The sequence below is a fragment of the Cetorhinus maximus genome, chromosome 7 (assembly GCF_964194155.1).
Source record: "Cetorhinus maximus chromosome 7, sCetMax3.hap1.1, whole genome shotgun sequence".
NCBI lineage: Eukaryota > Metazoa > Chordata > Chondrichthyes > Lamniformes > Cetorhinidae > Cetorhinus > Cetorhinus maximus.
The window spans coordinates 32,522,873-32,540,925 of NC_135885.1; the positions used below are offsets into that span (position 1 = coordinate 32,522,873).

Consider the following 18,053-nt stretch of genomic DNA (forward strand, 5'->3'; position numbering starts at 1 on the left):
CAGATGGGTTTTTACGACAATTAACAATGGTTTCATGGTCAACATTAAACTTTTAATTCCAGATTCCGCCCCTGCCTCAGCTCATCTGCCGCTGAAACCTTCATCCACGTCTTTGTTACCTCTAGACTTGACTATTCCTACGTACTCTTAGCTAGTCTCCCATCTTCTCCTCTCCGTAAATTTGAGGTCATCCAAAACACTGCAGCCCATGTCCTAACTTGCACCAAATCCCATTCACCCATCAGCCCTGTGCTCGCTGAACTACACAAGCTCTTGGTTAAGCAATGCCTCAATTTTAAAATTCTCATCCTTGTTTTCAAATCCCTCCATGCCTGTCATCCCCTCACCCCCAACTCCCCCAGTTTCTGTAATCTCCTCCAGCCTCACAGCCCTCTGGATGTCTGCGCTCTGTTATGATCCTGGACCAGACCCCCACATTTTTGGTACAATCTGGTTATAGACCAGTAATGTTTTATTTAAATTAGACAAAGTTTGAAATCCCAGATAGTTACTAAGAGAATAAGGCCACAAGATTCCACCATTTCTGAACAAACAAAATCAACTTTACTACACAAAGGCAGAAAAGTAAAACAATAACGATCTTATATTCTAACAATCAGAATTAATATGAGGAGCATGTGAATTAACAGACAAACTGTGGTGAAACACACTATACTGCACAGCACATGACGGATGCAACCGATACGTATCCCACGGATTTCTCAGCAACCCACCTAGATGTCAGTATCCACTGCAAGTTACACAATTTCATTAAAACTGTCGCCCTTTTGAGGGATTGCAAACTTTTCACCTTCAAAGATCTAATCTCTGAGTTCCCTCCAAAAGTCACTCCAACTCAGACTGCCTCAACGACTGTTCATATCCCATGGTTTCAACTAATCCCTGAAACTATGCTCCCCTAGATTCCCGAGTCTGCACTCCAGTAGCAACTCATAGGCATGACTTCAGCTGTTCAGCCACGCCGAGCATAACATCACTGCTCCAAAGGGTTACCTTTTTCCCAAAAGCCTGCAGCACAGAGTCACCAAAATGTCATTGCCTTTTCAGCTCTCCAAGGCTTCTTCTGAGCCCTCACAACTTGGAGACTTTCAACAGCAGCTCTTTTACTGCTTGGAGCTTCGTTCTTTGCTCCTCTCCCCGGTGGTCTCTCTCTCCAGTGGTCCTCTCTCTCTCTGGGATCTCTCCCTGTCCCCTTCCTGTCCCCTGTCCCAGGATTCCTCTGTGTTCTGGCACCCAACTCCTGGTTCCTGTGATCGTGTTTTTGTGCTGTTTTTCTCCCCCCACACAGGCGCAAAGATGAACTGCGCATGCTCCCGATTCATGCATGTATCTCTTGGGACATGTTGGGACTTGTAGTTCCCGACCTCCACTCAGAAATCAGTTAAGTTCCTATTTCTTGACCGGTCTTTTAATTCTGGCTTCTTGAGCATTCCAATCTAAATTGCTCCACCAGTGGTGGCTGTGCCTTAATTCCCTTGCTAAACCTCTATACTTCTCTACCTCTCTTTCTTCCTGTAGGGCAATTCTTAAAACCTACCTTGTTAACCAAGTTTTTGGTCATCTACCCTAATACGTCTTTTTAGGCCCGGTATCATACTTTGATTTATAATGCCCCAGTGAAGCACCTTAAAACATTTTAATCTCATTAAAGGTGTTAAATAAATACAAGCTGTTGTTATTATATATCCTGCTCACCAATGCTCAGTTTGGGTTCTGCTAGGACCTACTGGCTTTAGAATTCAGTAAAGCCTTGGCCCAAACATAGACAAAAGAGCCAAATTCCAGACAGTGATTACCCTTGACATCAAGACAGCATTTAACCAAATATTTTTTTTTTATTCATTTATGGGATGTGAGCGTCACTGGCTGGGCCAGCATTTATTGCCCTTCAGAAGGTGGTGGTGATCTGCCTTCATGAACCACTGCAGTCTATGTGGTGTTAGGCAGGGAGTCCCAGGATTATGACTCAGCGACGTGAAAGAATGGCAATATATTTCCAAGTCAGGGTGGTGAGTGGCTTGGAGGGGAACTTCCAGGTGGTGATGTTCCCATGTGTCTGCTGCCTTGTCCTTCTGGTTGTTAGCAGTCATGGGTTTGGAAGGTGCTATCTAAGGAGGCTTGGTGGTTGCTACAGTGCATCTTGTAGATGGTACACACTGCTGCCACTGTGTGTCGGTGGTGGAGGGAGTCAATGTTTGTGGGTGGGGTGCCAAGCAAACAGGCTGCTTTGTCCTGGATGGTGTCAAGCTTCTTGAGTGTTGTGGAACTGCACTCATCCAGGCAAGTGGAGAGTATTCCATCACACTCCTGACTTATGCCTTGTAGATGGTGGGTCAGGCCTAGGGGTCAAGAGGAGAGTTACCCACCACAGGATTCCTAGCCTCTGACCTGCTCTTGTAGCCACAGTATTTATATGGCTAGTCCAGTTCAGTTTCTGATCAATGGTAACCCCCAGGATGTTGATAGTAGGGTATTCAGCAATGGTAATGCCATTGAATGTCAAGGAGCGATGGATATATTCTCTTTTGTTGGAGATGGTCATTGCCTGACACTTGTGTGGAACAAATGTTATTTGCCTCTTCTCAACCCAAGCCTGATTATTGTCAAGGTCTTGCTGCATATGAACACGGACTACTTCAGTAACTAAATAGTCACGAATGGTGCTGAACATTGTGAAATCATCAGCGAACATCCCCACTTCTGACCTTATGATGGAAGGAAAGTCATTGATGAAACAGCTGAAGATAGTTGGGCCAAGGACACTACCCTGAGGAACTCCTGCAGTGATGTGCTGGAACTGAGATGATTGACCTCCAAACAATCATAATCATCTTCCTTTGTGCTGGGTATGACTCCAACCAGTACAGAGGTTTCTCCCTGATTCCCATCGACTCCAGTTTTCCTCGGGTGCCTTGATGTCACACTCAATCAGATGCTGTCTTGATGTCAAGGGCAGTCACTCTCACCTCACCACCATGTTTGAAACAAGGCTGTCATGAGATTAGGAGCTGAGTGGCCCTAGCAGACGCCAAACTGAGCATCAGTGAGCAGGTTATTGCGAAGCGAGTGCCACTTGATAGCACTGTTGATGACTCCTTCCATCACTTTACTGACGATCGAGAGTAGACTGATGGGGCGGTAATTGGTCGGGTTGGATACGTCCTGCTTTTTGTGTACAGGGCATACCTGGGCAATTTTCCGCACTGTCGAGTAGATGCCAGTGTTGTAGCTGTAAGGGAACAGCTTGGCTAGGGGCACGGCAAGTTCTGGAGCACAAGTCTTCAGTACTGTTGCCGGAACGTTGTCAGGGCCCATAGCCTTTGCAGTATCCAGTGCCATCAGCCGTTTCTTGATATCACATGATGAAGCGAATTGAATTGGCTGAAGATTAGCAACTGCAATGCTGGGGAGCTCTGGAGGAAGCCGAGATGAATCCTCTACTCAGCATTTCTGGCTGAAGATTATTGCAAATACTTCGGCCTTATCTTTTGCACTAATGTGCTGGGCTCCCCCATCATTGAGGATGGCGATATTTATGGAGCCTCATCCTCCGGTGAGTTGTTTAACTGTCCACCACTGTTCACGACTGGATGTAGCAGGACTGCAGAGCTTAGATCTGATCCATTGGTTGTAGTATCGCTTGGCTCTGTACCATTTAGACCTAACAAATTGAAATCAATGGGAATCAGGGGAACACTTTCTACTGATTGTAGTCATACCCAGCACAAAGGAAGACGATTGCGGTTGTTGGAGACCACAGCCCCGTGATATTGCTGCAGGAGTTTCTAGGCATCCTAGGCCTAAATACCTTCAGCTGCTTCGGTGACCTTTTTCTCCATCATAAGTTCAGAAGTTGGGTTGTTTGCTAATGATTACACAGTGTTCATTCACAATTCCTCAGATATTAAAGCAGTCTGTACCTGCACACAGCAAGATCTGGATAACATTCAGGCTTGGGGTGTTAAGTGAAAAGTAACATTCCAGCCACAAAATTGCCAGACAATGAATATCTCCAACAAGAGACAGTCTAATCACTTTCCCTTGACATTTTATGGCATTACCATCACCAAATCTCCAACCATCAACGTTCTGGAAGTCACCATTGACCAGAAACTTAACTGTGCCAGCCATTTAAATATTGTGGCTACAAAAGCAGCTCAGGGCTGGGTGTAATGCAGCAAATAACTCATCTCCGGACTCCCCACAGCCTTTCCACCACCTGCAAGATGCACTACAGCAACTCGCCAAGACTTCTTCAACAGCACCACCACCATCTTGAAGGACAAGGGTAGCAGGTACCGCCTCCTGGTCACCTATCATCCTGACCTGGAAATATAATTATCATCACTGGATCTATATCCTGGAAACTTCTTATCTAACAACACTCTGGGAGTACATACACTACATGACTGCAGCTTACATGGTTCACCACCGCCTTCTCAAGGATAGTCAGGGATAGACAATAAATGGTGGCCTTGCTAGCGACACCCACATCCGTTGAATATTTTTTAAAAATTATTTCATAACTCCATAAGATCCCACTTCAGCATTTCAAAGCATTGCAACATAATCAAATTAAAGTTGAAAAGGTAAAGCAAATTTATTAAGGAAAACAGCAAATAATTAATATAATAGTTTTATGATTATAATAGAATGCCATTTATCTAACTTATCTCGCAGACAAAATAAATTTGTAAAATCCCAAAAACTAAACGGATCCTTTATGAATAAATGTAAATACACACAATAATGTTCTTTCCTTTCAGGGTTTTCAAACTGTCCGTCTATCTCAACCTGGGGATAAAATCAAATAACACTGGCTTTGTGAACTAAATTGGCACCGTGAAATTCCCCAAGTTGAGATTAAGCCTCGGACCTCATCTGCATTAAACTAGCAAACTGCTGTTACCAATCAGGCCTCCCAGTGCACTTCAACGGTCAAGGCCTCAGAAATTTCAACTGGCTCTGACACAGAGCTGGCCCAAAGGTAGATTCTGGGGAGAGGTGAATTGGACTGGGCAAGCCTAGGCCAGCAGCAGTCAACTGAATTTTACAGATCCAGGAACAGTCCTGGCACCACAGAAATGAAACTATAAAAGATTTTCCTACCATTTTGTGGAAGGTCTGTAGCAATCTCTTTAAGGACCGACGGTTTAAGCCACTGAAGACGCAGACAACTCAATAAAGTAATTGCGGCACAACCTTCACCCAGTGACGACCAATTTCATTTAAATCCTACAACTGGCATTGCGATCCTGATCTGAAAATGGAGAGCACCCCAATCCCTGTTTCAGCAGGCGCCCAGCATACCTGCAAGTTGCCAGTTTCCTATTTGACAGCCATGCATTTCTGGAAGAGATCAGGCATGAGAAATCATGACCCGAAATTAAACCCTCCAATCACAATTTTTCGACCTAAAAAAAATGTGGTTGAATTTCACCCCGATTGCCTTCTGGCTGTTTTGCTGAGATGTTTAAACTGCTCCATGCCAGCCATCAACCCTTTTCTTAAAAATATTATTCAGGAAAAAGAAAACTCATCAAGCCTTCACGGATTTTGAATAACTAACCACTTAAATTCAAACACTAGCACACTGAACAAATGAAGACTTCTTTACACATTAGAAAGTTGTGTTTAATATTTGCATTCAAAAATGCTAAAAGTAAAGCATACTATTGAATTTTTCTTACCTTCCCTTTATCAATGCATAGATCCTCCTTCTGTATGATCTGTGAACTATATTTTTGAGAAAAAGTTGAATTGCGCCACAGCTTTTAAATTTGTCATACTGTTGTACAATGTGAAATGATATTAATATACAATTGAAAGTACAAAAAGAATCTGTAAAGTTACTGATGAAAATGTGATTCTTACTTTTCTATGACATCAAAAATGAACTGACTTGCTGCTTGCGCTTGTTCCCCAGGGGGGCCAGGTCGAAACCTTGATGAACATAATGGTGGTAAATCTACATTTGGCACTGTAATAAATAAAACATCAGTTGCCCTTTTGTTAGTTTTGCCATTTTCATGGCACTTATTTTCAATGGTTAAAAAATGAAGAGAACGACTGTCCATACCAGTACTACTGCTGATCGCAAAAATTGTATTTCCTTATTTGGGAGAGAAAAGGGTGAACTTGCAACTAAAGAGTTTTTTTCATTTGTGTCACTGTTCTTATGTAGACAAATATCATAGTCAAAAGTGCACAGCAACATTTTGCATATAGAAATCTGGTGGTAGTGGTGGTTGGTTGAGGGATAAATGGTGAAAAACCAGGGGAACTCCCTGCAATTCTTCAAATAGTGCCACATAGCCCTTTATGTATACCTGAACAGATAGACAAAGATTTGGTTTAACGTCTTATTTGAAAGCATACCTCCGACGTTGCAGCACTCCTTCAATGCTACACTGATTTTGCTGCCTAGTCTATGTACTCAAATTCTGGAGTACAACTTGAATCCACAACCTTTTGTCTCAGAGAAAGAAAATTAAAAGCACATATTATGTGCAACTAAATATTGTTAAATGTGTTTTAGTTAGTGGTTTACCAAATAGTCATATTTCCAGATATGTAGTTACCAAAAAATTTCACCTGATCCAGAATCCACAGCCTTATGGAGGAAGGGAATCCAGATTTCCACTATCCAATGTGTGTAAAAAGGATCACTATTAAATGGCTTAGCTGCTGTAATTTTAAAGACTGTTTCTTTGCTCTGGATGCACAATGAGAGCAAATAGGTTCTAACGACCCTGTAAAATTTCATCTTCATAGGAACATAGGAGCAGGAGTAGGCCATTCAGCCCATCGAGCCTGCTCCATCATTCAAAACGATCATGACTGATCATCCACTTCAATGCCTTTTTCTCCACACAATCCCCAGAAGTGGTAACCTCATAATGAAGGGACCTCTAGGTAGCAGCAAACATAATATGATTGAATTTTACATTCATTTTGAGGGAGAAACGAGTGCATCCAAAACTAGTATTTTAAACTTAAATAAGGGCAACTATGAGGGGATGACAGTAAAGTTTACATAAAGTGAACTGGCAAATGAGGTTAAGGGGTTTGTCAATATAAGTTCAGTGGCAGACATTTAAAGGGATATTTAAGAATACACAGAATATATACATTCCAATGAGAAAGAAAAATTCCAAGGGAAGGGCCCACCATTCGTGGTTAACTAAAAAAGTTAAAGACAGTATCAAACTTAAAGAAAAATCATATAATTATGCAAAGACAGGTGGCAGGTCAGAGGATTGGAAAGAATATAAAGAACAGCAAAGAACAACAAAAAGATTAATAACAAAGTGAGCATTGGTCTTATAGAAAGTGCATCTGGGGAATTGATAATGGAAAGCAGGGAGATGGCGGATGAATTAAACAGGTATTTTGCTTCCGTCTTCAATATAGAGGACACAAATAACATCCCAGAAATAGCAGTAAATCAGGAAATGGAAGGGAGGGAGGAACTCGAGGAAAATTACAATCACCAGGGAAGTGGTATTGAGTAAATTGTTGGGGCTGCAGACTGACAAATCCTCAGGTCCGGATGGACTTCACCCTAAGGTCTTAAATGAAGTGGCTAGTAAGATAGTTGTTGCATTGGTTTTAATTTTCCAAAATTCCCTAGATTTGGGGAAGGTTCCATTAGATTGGAAAATAGCTAATATAACTCCTTTATTCAAAAAGGGAGGGAGGTAGAAAGCAGGAAACTATAGGCTAGTTAACCTAACATCTGTTATCAGGAAGTCATTGCAGGGCACTTAGAAAAATTCAAGGCAATCAGGCAGAGTCAACATGGTTTTGTAAAAGGAAAATCATGCTTAATTAACTTATTGGAGTTCTTTGAAGGAGTCGCATGTGCTATGGATAAAGGGGAACCAGTAGATGTACTGTACTTAGATTTCCAGAAGGCATTTGATAAAGTGCTACATCAAAGGTTATTGCAGAAAATAAAAGCTCATGATGTAGGGGGTAACATATTGGCATGGATAGAAGATTGGCTTGCAAACAGGAAGCAATACAGTTGGCATAAATGGGTCTTTTTCTGGTTGGCAGGATGTGACAAGTGGTGTGCCACAGGGATCAGTGCTGGGACCTCAACCTTTTATAATTTATACAAATGACTTGGAAGAAGGGACCGAAGGGTTGGTTGCTAAATTTGCTGATGACACAAAGATAGGTAGGAAAGTAAATTGTGAAGAGGTCATAAGGAGGCTACAAAGGGACATAAGTGAGTGGGCAAAGATCTGGCAAATGGGGTAAAATGTGGGCAAATGTGAAATTGTTCATTTTGATAGGATAAATAAAAAGGAAGCTTATTACCTAAATGGTGAGAGATTGCAGAGCTCTGAGATTCAGAGAGATCTGAGTGTCCTAGTGCATGAATCACAAAAAGTTAGTATGCAGGTACAGCAGGTATTAGGAAAGCTAATAAAATGTTATCATTTATTGTGAGGGGAATTGGTTACAGAAGTAGGGAGGTTATGCTTCAGTTGTACAGGGCATTGGTGAGACCACATCTGGAGTATTATGTACAGTACTGGTCTCCTTATTTAAAGAAGGATGTAAATGCGTTAGCAGTTCAGAGGAGGTTTACTAGACTAATACCAGGAATGGGCGGATTGTCTTATGAGGAAAGACTGGACAGGTCAGGCTTGTATCCACTGGAATTTAGAAGAGTAAGAGGTGACTTAATTGAAACCTTTAAGACCCTGAGGGGTCTTGACAGGGTGGAAGTGGAGAGGATGTTTCCTCTCGTGGGAGAATCAAGAACTAGGGGTCACTGTTTAAAAATAAGGGATCGCTCATTTCGGACACAGATGAGGGGAAATTTTTTCTCCCAGAAGGCTGAGTGTCTTTGGAATTCTTCCTCAAAATGCGGTGGAAGCAGAGTCTTTGAATATTTTTAAGGCAGAGCTAGATAGATTCTTGATTAATAAAGGAGTGAAAGGTTATCAGGGGTAGGCAGGAATGTGGGGCTGTGGTTACAATCAGATCAGCCATGATCTTATTGCATGGCAGAGCAAGCTCAAGGGGTCGAGTGGCCTACTCCTGCTCCTAATTCATATGTTCGTATCCCTTTATGTCATTGGTACTTAGAGATCTGTTAATCTCCGCTTTACACAAACTCAATGACTGAGCTTCCACAACCCTCTCGAGTACAGAATTCCAAAGATTCGCAACCCTCTGAGTGAAATAATTTCTCCTCATCTCAGTTCTAAGTGGCTTCCCCCCATATTTTCAAATTGTGTTCCCTGGTTCCAGACTCCCCAGCCAGGGGAAACATCTTAGCTGCATCTACCCTGTCTATCCTTGTAAGTATTTTGTAGGTTTCAATGAGATCACCTCTTATTCTTCGAAACTCTAGAGAATACAAGTCCAGTTTCCCCAATCTCTTCATAGGACAGTCCCAGCATCCCAGGAGCAAGTCTGGTGAACCTTCATTGCACTTCCTCTATGGCAATTGTATCCTTCCCAAGTTAAGGGGACCAAAACCGCAGAGAGTACTCCAGCTGCGGTCTAAGGAAGGTTCCATACATTGAAGCAAGTCTTTGCTACTCCTGTACTCAAACCCTCTTGTGATAAAAGCTAACATACCACTAACCTTTCTAATTGCTTGCTGAACCTGCATGTTAGCTTTCAGAAGTGACTTATTGATGAGGGCACCCAGGTCTCTTTGTACATCTACATTTTCTAATCTTTCACCATTTAAGAAATACTCTGCACATCTGTTCCTCCTACCATTGTGAATAACCTCACATTTTTCCACATTATATTCTATCTGCCATGTTCTTGCCCACTCACTAAGACTGTCTAAATCCCCCTGAAGCTGCTTTGCATCTTCCTCACTGCACACATTCCCACCTAGCTTTGTGTCATTCGTGAACTTGGAAATATTACATTTGGTCTCCACATCCAAATTATTGATATATATTGTAAATAGCTGAGGCCAAGTACTTGCAGTACCCCACTAGTCACAGCCTGCAAATGCGAGAATGACCCATTTATTCATACTCTCTGTTTTCTGCTTGTTAACCAATCCTTAATCCATGCCAGTATATTACCTCCTATCCCATGTGCTTTAATTTTGCTAACCAACCTGTTGGGGGGGACTTTATCAAAAGCCTTCTGAAAATCCAAGTACACCACATCCACTGACTCCCCTTTATCAATTCTGTCAGCAACGTTCTCAAAAAATCTCCAAACGGTTCGTCAAACATAATTTCCCATTCATAAATCCATGTTGGCTATGCCCAATCAGATCATTATTATCCAAGTGTCCGTTTATCACACCCTTTCTAACAGATTCCAACATTTTCCCTACTACTGTTGTGCTGGTCTGTACAGGTCTGTAGTTCCCAGTTTTCCCTCTCCTTCCCTTCTTAATTAGAGAGGTGACATTTGCTACCTTCCAATCTGCAGGAACCAATCCAGAATCTATAGAATTTTGGAAGATGATCACCAATGCATCCACCATCTCCATAGTTATCTCTTTCAACACTCTGGGATGTAGAATATCAAGTCCCGGGGATTTACCAACCTTCAGTCCCATTAATTTCTCCAATACAACCTTCTTGCTAATACTAATTTCCTTCAATTCCTCATTCTCCCTAACCCCTTGGATCTCCAATTCTGGGACATTTCTTGTATCTTCCTCAGTGAAGACAGACAAAAAGTAATCATTTAGCTTCTCTGTCATTTCTCTATTCCCCACTATAAATTCTTCATTTTAAACACTGATTAGATCACCACTCAACCTTCTGAATTCCAAAAAATACAAACCAAGTTTATACAACTATCCTTATAATTTAACTTTTCACAGTACCCCTCCCAGACCAATATACATTTTCTAAGCTTTGCTGCCCAAAATTGAACACAGTATTGTGGATGACCAAAGATCTATCCAATTGAAGCATCATTTCTTCACTTTTGTATTCAAACCCCCTTGAGATAAGGGCTAAAGTTCCATCAGCATTTTTGATTATACTCTGCACCAGTTTTTTTAAGTGCTTTATGCACATGGACAGCTAAATCTCTGCTCCGTAAAAACTCCTAGTCAGTTGACACCAAGAAAACATTCCTATTTCTCTTTCTGATTCAAAGTTAATGATCTTATACTTCCCCACATTGAACGCCATCTGCCTTTGTTTTACCCATTCAATTGAGTCAGTTTATATCCCTATGTAACTTACTGCTCCTATCCACACAACTTACTGCACTTCATAACTTCATGTCATCTGAAGAGTTGAATATCACAACAGATCAAGAGTGATCAGCATTATATAACCAAAGGTGGTAATCATGATCTAAAAGCTGGTTCCCATTTTTGTAAAGGATATAGACTGAATCATGTTTTTAATTTCAGGTCCCCTTAAAGGTTGTTTTTTTTTTTAATCATGTAGTATTTCTAGGGTTATAAAATGCATATAAATGCAATTAAAAATGGGAAAACTAAAAATTTAAATATACTTGTCAGGTTTCAGCGACAATCTTGCATATATTGCAAAAATACCTGAAGGCATCATTTGTTGCCAGTTAACAGATTAATGAGAACAAAGTAAGTTCATAACATCACAGCCACAGTCACAAAATAAAACAAACCTTCAAGAAGAGGCAAGGAAACCTCCTACTGATTACTACCTACCAACCACCCACAGCTGATGAATCAGTACTTCTTCATGTTGAACACCACTTAACAGAAGCACTGAGAGCTGTAAGGTCGCAGAATGGACTCTGAGTGGGGGGACTTCAATGTCTATCACTAAGGATGATTCAGTAGCATCACTACTGACCGATCTGGCCAAGTCCTGAAGGACATAGCTGCCAGACTGGGCCTGCGGCAAGTGGTGAGAGAACCAAGATGGGGGAAAATCTTACTTCATCTGATCCTCACCAATCTACCTGTTGTAGATGCATATGCAATGACACTATTGGTAGGAGTTACCACTGCACAGTCCTTGTGGAGACAAAGTCCTGTGTCCACACCGAGAACTCCCTCTATCTTGTTGTCTGGTAATACCACTGTGCTAAATGGGATAGATTCAAAACAGCACAAAATGTGATGCCCAGGGTCACAGTGAGTCATCAGCAGTGGAAGAATTGAATAATCTGTAACCACATAGCTTAGCATATCCCTCACTCTACCATCGCCATCAAGCCAGGAGAGCAACACTGGTTAAATGAGGAATGTAGAACAGCATGCTGGGGCAGTACGAGATGTATCTAAAACTGAAGCCAACCTGGTGAAGCTATATCAAAGGACTACTTGCATGCCAACCCACAGAAAGAGCATGCTAAGACAGGGGTAAGCAATTTGACAACTTAATGGATCAGATCAAAGCTCTGCAGTCCTGCCACATCCAGTCACGAGTGGTGGTGGACAATTGAGCAATCAACTGGAGGAGAAACCTCCTGACCAACCCATCTTAAACAATGGCAGTGTGAGGAAAAGAAGCAAATTGGCACAAATTTTAGAATGACCATTTAACCAACATGTTTTTAGAAAATGCAGAGCTGGGAGCAATAAAGGCTGTTTTTCCTTTAAAAAGCTGATGAACTGTGAGACATTTTCAGACTGCACTATCAGATGGCAGTATGGCCATATAGTAGGCCTTGAAGGCTCCTCAGCCACCAACAAGAACAACTTCTCAGAAGACTAAATAATAGGTTGGAGCTTCATATCTAGAAGTTTCAACTCAGCCGATTTGAATCGATGATCAAAGGAACGCCGATTGCAGCTACAAACAGAATGCAAAATTGACTGGAAGCAACTTTATCTGTATAAAAGATGACGACTTTTAAATTTTCAGTACTGCAGTCAAGGAAAGAGGGAGGAGAATCTACAATCAACAGAAGCTATCCACTTCAACATTACTGTATGATCACTAACTTCTAAAACATTGGGGCATTGTGTTGCTAGGCTGTTGTACTACAAGAATAGAGCTTTGAAGTCATTATATTGCCATAACATTGTATCACAGGGAATTGTGTTGCAGTTTAAAATTTATAATTGTGTGTTCAAATAGACAAACCTTATTACCAGTAAGTATACGACCTCTAGGTAAGTCATTAACTTATTCTGTTACAATTCACGGGTCAAAATAAATGAGAAACATGGGTAAATCAAAGGCTTACACAGAGCTCAGAATGAGTGCAAAAGACAAGGCTATTTTAAATTCTTTCATGGGATGTAGGCATCGCTGGCAAGGTCAATATTTTTTGCCCATCCCTAATTGCCCTCGAGAAGGTGATGGCGAGCCACCTTCTTGAACCACTGCAGTACATTTTCTTTCTTTATTCTTCCATGGTATGCAGGTATTACAGTCAAGGCCAGCATTTGTTGCCGATCCTTAACTGACCTTGAACCAAGTGGCTTGCTAATCCATTTCAGAAGGCAGTTAAGAGTCAATGACATTGCTGTGGGTCTGGAGTCACATGTAGGCCAGACCAGGTAAGGATGGCAGATTTCCTCCCTTCAAGGGCATTATTGAACCAGATGGGTTTTTTACAACAATCTATGATAGGTTCATGGCACCATTGCTGAAACTAGGTTTATATTCAAGATGATTAATTGAATTTGGTGGGATTCGAACCTATGTCCCCAGACCCTTTTGAAACATAAAAGATCCTGAGGGAATTTGACAGAGTGGATGCTGAGAGGATGTTTCCTCTTCTGGAGGAGGCTAGAACTCGGGGACACGGTTTAAAAATAAGGGGTCTTCCATTTATGAGGGTCGTGAGCCTGTGGAACTCTCTTCCCCAGAGGGCAGTAGAAGCAGGATTACTGAATTTATTTAAGGCAGAGATACATAGATCTTGACTAACAAGGGAGTCAAAGGGTGTAGGGGGTAAACAGGAAAGTGGCTTTGAGGCCACAATCAGATCAGCCATAATCTTATTGAATGACAAAGCGGGCTCAAGGGGCTGCAAGGCCTACGCCTGCTCCTAATTCATATGTTTGTATATTTGTATTAGCCTGGCCCACTAGATTACTAGTCCAATGACATTACCACCACCCAACCGTCCCCCGTGTAGGTACACCCACAGTACCGTTAGGAAGGGAATTTCAGGTTTTGATTCAGCAGTAGTGACGAACGGTAATATTGCTCCAAGTCACAATGGTTTGTGGCTTGGAGGGGATCTTACAGGTGGTGGTGTTCCCATGTGTCTGCTGCCCTTGTCCTTCTAGATAGTAGAGGTCACAGGTTTGGAAGGCACTGTCAAAGGAGCACAGTTGAATTGCTGCAGTGCATCTTGTATTCAGTACGCGAACTGCTTTGTCCTGGATGCTGTCAAACCTTCGCGCGCTGTTAGAGATGCACTCATCCAAGCAAGTGCAGAGTATTCCATCACACTCCTGATTTGTGCCTTGTAGATAGTGGACAGGCTTTGGGCAGACATGGGGTGAGTTACTTGCCTCAGAATTTCCAGTCTCTGACCTGCTCTTGTAGCCAAAGTATTTATATAGCTGGTCCAGTTCAGCTTCTGGTCAATGGTAACCTCCAGAATGTTGATAGTGGAGGATTCGGTGATGGTAATGCCATTGATTTCATGGGTAGATGGTTAGATTATCTCATATTGGAGATGGTGATTGCCTGGCAAATGTGTGGTACAAATGTTGCTTGCACGTATCAGCCCAAGCCTGAATGTTGTCCAGGTCTTGCTGCAAATGAACACAGACTGCCTCAGTATCTAAGGAATTGCAAATGGTAGTGAACGTTGTGCAATCATCAGCAAACATCCCCACTTTGTGATGGAGGGAAGATCATCGATGAAGCAGCTGAAGATGATTGGGCCTAGAACACTACCCTGAGGAACTCCTGCAGCAATATCCTGGGATTGAGGTGATTGGCCTCCAACAACCACAACCACCTTCCTTTATGAAAGCTGAAACAGCTGCAACCGTCTTCAGCCAGAAATACTGAGCGGATGAGCCTCTGAGGTCCCCAGCATCACAAAAGTCAGTCTTCATTCAAATAGATTCACTCCACATTATATCAAGAAATGGCTAAGCGCATTATACACAGCAAAGGCTATGGGCCCTAACAATTAACTACACTCCTTACTGCACTCCTGTCTCAGTGCAGCTACAACATTGCTATCTACCCAAAAAAAAGCAGGACAAATCCAATCTAGCCAATTACTGCTCTATCAGTCTACTCTCAATCAAAAGCAAAGCAATGGAAAGTATCATCCACAATGCTAACAAATATCAAATTCATCAATGACCTGCTCACAAATGCTCACTTTGGGTTCCATCAGGACCACTAGGTTTCAGACCACATTACAGCCCAGGTCCCAGACCACATTACAGCCCAGGTCCAAACATGGACAAAAGAGCTCAATTCCAAAGGTGAGGTGAGAGTGACTGCCCTCGACATCAAGATAGAATTTGCCAGAGTGTGGCATCAGGAGTCCTAGTAAGATTTAAGTTAAGGAGTTGAAGGAAGACTCTCCACTTGTTGGGGTCATACCTAGCACAAAGGAAGATGGTTGTGTTCTTTGGAAGGCAATCATCTCAGCTGCAGGACGCTGGTGCAGGAGTTCCTCAATGTAGTGTCCTGGGCTAAACCATTTTCAGCTGCTTCATCAATGGCCTGCCCTCCATCATAAGGTCGGAAGAGCGGTGCTTGCTCATGATTGCACAGTGTTCAGTACCATTCACAGCTCCTTAGGTAATGAAGTACTCTGTGCCCCCACATAAGACGACCTGGACAACTTTCAGGCTTGGGCTGATAAGTACCAAGTAAAACTCATATGACACACAAGCTAGGCAATGACAGGCTATGCTCACCGCCCCTTCTCAAGGGCAATTAGGGCTGGACAATAAATACTGTCCTTGCCAATGACACCCACATTCCATGAGTGAATTAAGAAAAACCTTAATTTAACAATAGGAAATTAACATTTCATTTGAATAAACTAACAGCTCAATTATACCACTGTAATTTTATAGGATAAATTGTAAATTTGTCTTTTACCAGTAACGCACCTATGTATCCTTTATTTGATGCATCTACTGTTGGTGTTGCAAATTCCTGTAAGGTAAAAAGTAATTTTAACATTTTATACAAAATACTTTTCCATTTGCATTAAAAAAAGAGCCTAAGTATCAAGCGATTTTAATTTTAAAATAATGTTGCACATTTTCAACGTTAATTACAAAATTCCTTTAATCTGAACAAATTATAATTTGATAAGAGTAGACGTTGTTTCGTACTCAGTCATCGTTAACAGCTATTTTAGCTTGCTGAATCGCAAACAAAACTGCATGGAGCCCGTTTGCTGCTATTTCCCCTCTCACATTTTTGTTTTCTTTCTACCAACTGGTGAAATAGAAGGCAGAATGTCATGCATCTGCCAAAATTAACATTAACAATTTGAAGACATTATCAAGGTGTTAAGAGTGAAATATTTACTCTTCCAAGTATCAGTATGCAGTGCTTTCAGTTTAGAACATAGTCCAATAAATTAAGTAATATAAAAGTCTGCTCAGAAAACTATCCCACTAAAGTACAATTCCCCCTATTTCTCACAGCAATCATCCATACAGTCAAATCTTACTGAAATCAGCCAATTCACCCAAAAATAATATATCCATGTCCGCTTGGTACCAGATAGTGAGATTGTACAAACTAATTTTAATAAGGAGCCAGATACCAAGTTATTTCCACCTCTCAATTATTTCAAAAGGCTTTACACATGATTAATTAGTTTGAGAAGCTGAGTAAATTGGGTTTATATTCTCTGGAGTTAAGAAGAATGAGAGGTGATCTCACTGAAACCTACAAAATTCTTAAGGGGCTTGATAGGGTGGACGCTGAGAGATTGTTTCCATTGATTGGGGAATCTAAAACACGGGGGCACAGTCTCAGGATAAGGGGACAATCATTTAGAACTGAGATGCGGAGAAATTACTTCACTCAAAGGGTTGTGAATCTCTGAATTCTCTACCCCAGAGGGTTGTGGATACTCCATCGTTGAATACATTTAAGGCTGGGATAGGCAGATTTTTGGTCTCTCAGGGAATTAAGGGATATGGGGAGTGGGCGGAAAAAGGTTGAAGCCCAAATCAGCCATGACCATATTGAATGACGGAGCTGGCTCGATAGGCCAAGTGGTCTACTCCTGCTCCTATTTCTTATGTTATTATGAAATGCAGACATTACATAGGAAAATATTGCATTCATTCCACACACAGCACAATCTCACAAAAAGCAATGAATAATTAATCTATTTTTGATGTTTTGCATCCACCTGAAATAACGCTACAGCCAGCATACTGCAGCAGAGCTGCAAGCCCTCAGTCCTGTACTGTAGCATGGGTCTACACGACATGCTCTGGTCCTACAGCAAGTCTAGGAACCACAACCTTTAGATCTAGTGAAAACAGTGTTACCAAATGAGCCAAGTTCATAAATTCAAAAGTACAAGAGTCAATTCATAACAGCTAGAAGGATGCTGTAGCAAATGGAAAGATCATTACAAAACATCAAAAGTAGACCTAAGGATGTTACTTGGATGCAATTATAGCACATTATCCAGATAATAAAAAGTGAAAAGCATGCTTCATCTGAAGTATGCCTGATAGATGCAAATTCATCACGAGCTACCAAGTGAAATGGGATCAAGCCATGCCCTAATAGCCAAGGTGGTCTAGCTCAATAAGTAGCAGAAAGCTTAGCAGTGCTCTGTTTTGACAGTCTATGATGTATTTAATTCCAAAGTCCATGTACATACTGGAGAATCTCTGAACTTATTTTCCTGCTACTCTACATCTCTGATCGATGGACTTATATAAAGGAGACCAAAACATTGAATGTTTTCAAGAAAGAGTTAGATATAGCTCTTGGGGCAAAAGGGATCAAAGGGTATGGGGAGAAAGCAGGAGCAGGCTATTGAATTGGATGATCAGCCATGATCATAATGAATGGTGGAGCAGGCTCGAAGGGCCGAAGGGCCGAATAGCCTACTCCTGCTCCTGCTCTTAGTTTCTATGTTTCCATGTGTGGAACTCATGAAGGAAA

At 41.6% G+C, this 18,053-nt stretch overlaps 1 protein-coding gene across 1 annotated transcript in view; it reads right to left on the reverse strand.

The window, feature by feature from the left end:
- exosc8 (exosome component 8) overlaps nt 1-18,053 on the reverse strand; it is a 46,533-nt gene that overhangs the window by 14,891 nt on the left and 13,589 nt on the right. Inside the window, exons 5-7 of the mRNA XM_078545301.1 lie at nt 16,019-16,064; nt 5,896-6,001; nt 5,712-5,757 (exon numbers count right to left, since the gene is read on the reverse strand). Of these exons, the coding sequence (XP_078401427.1) occupies nt 5,712-5,757; nt 5,896-6,001; nt 16,019-16,064 (198 nt within the window). The remainder of the gene's footprint in view (nt 1-5,711; nt 5,758-5,895; nt 6,002-16,018; nt 16,065-18,053) is intronic.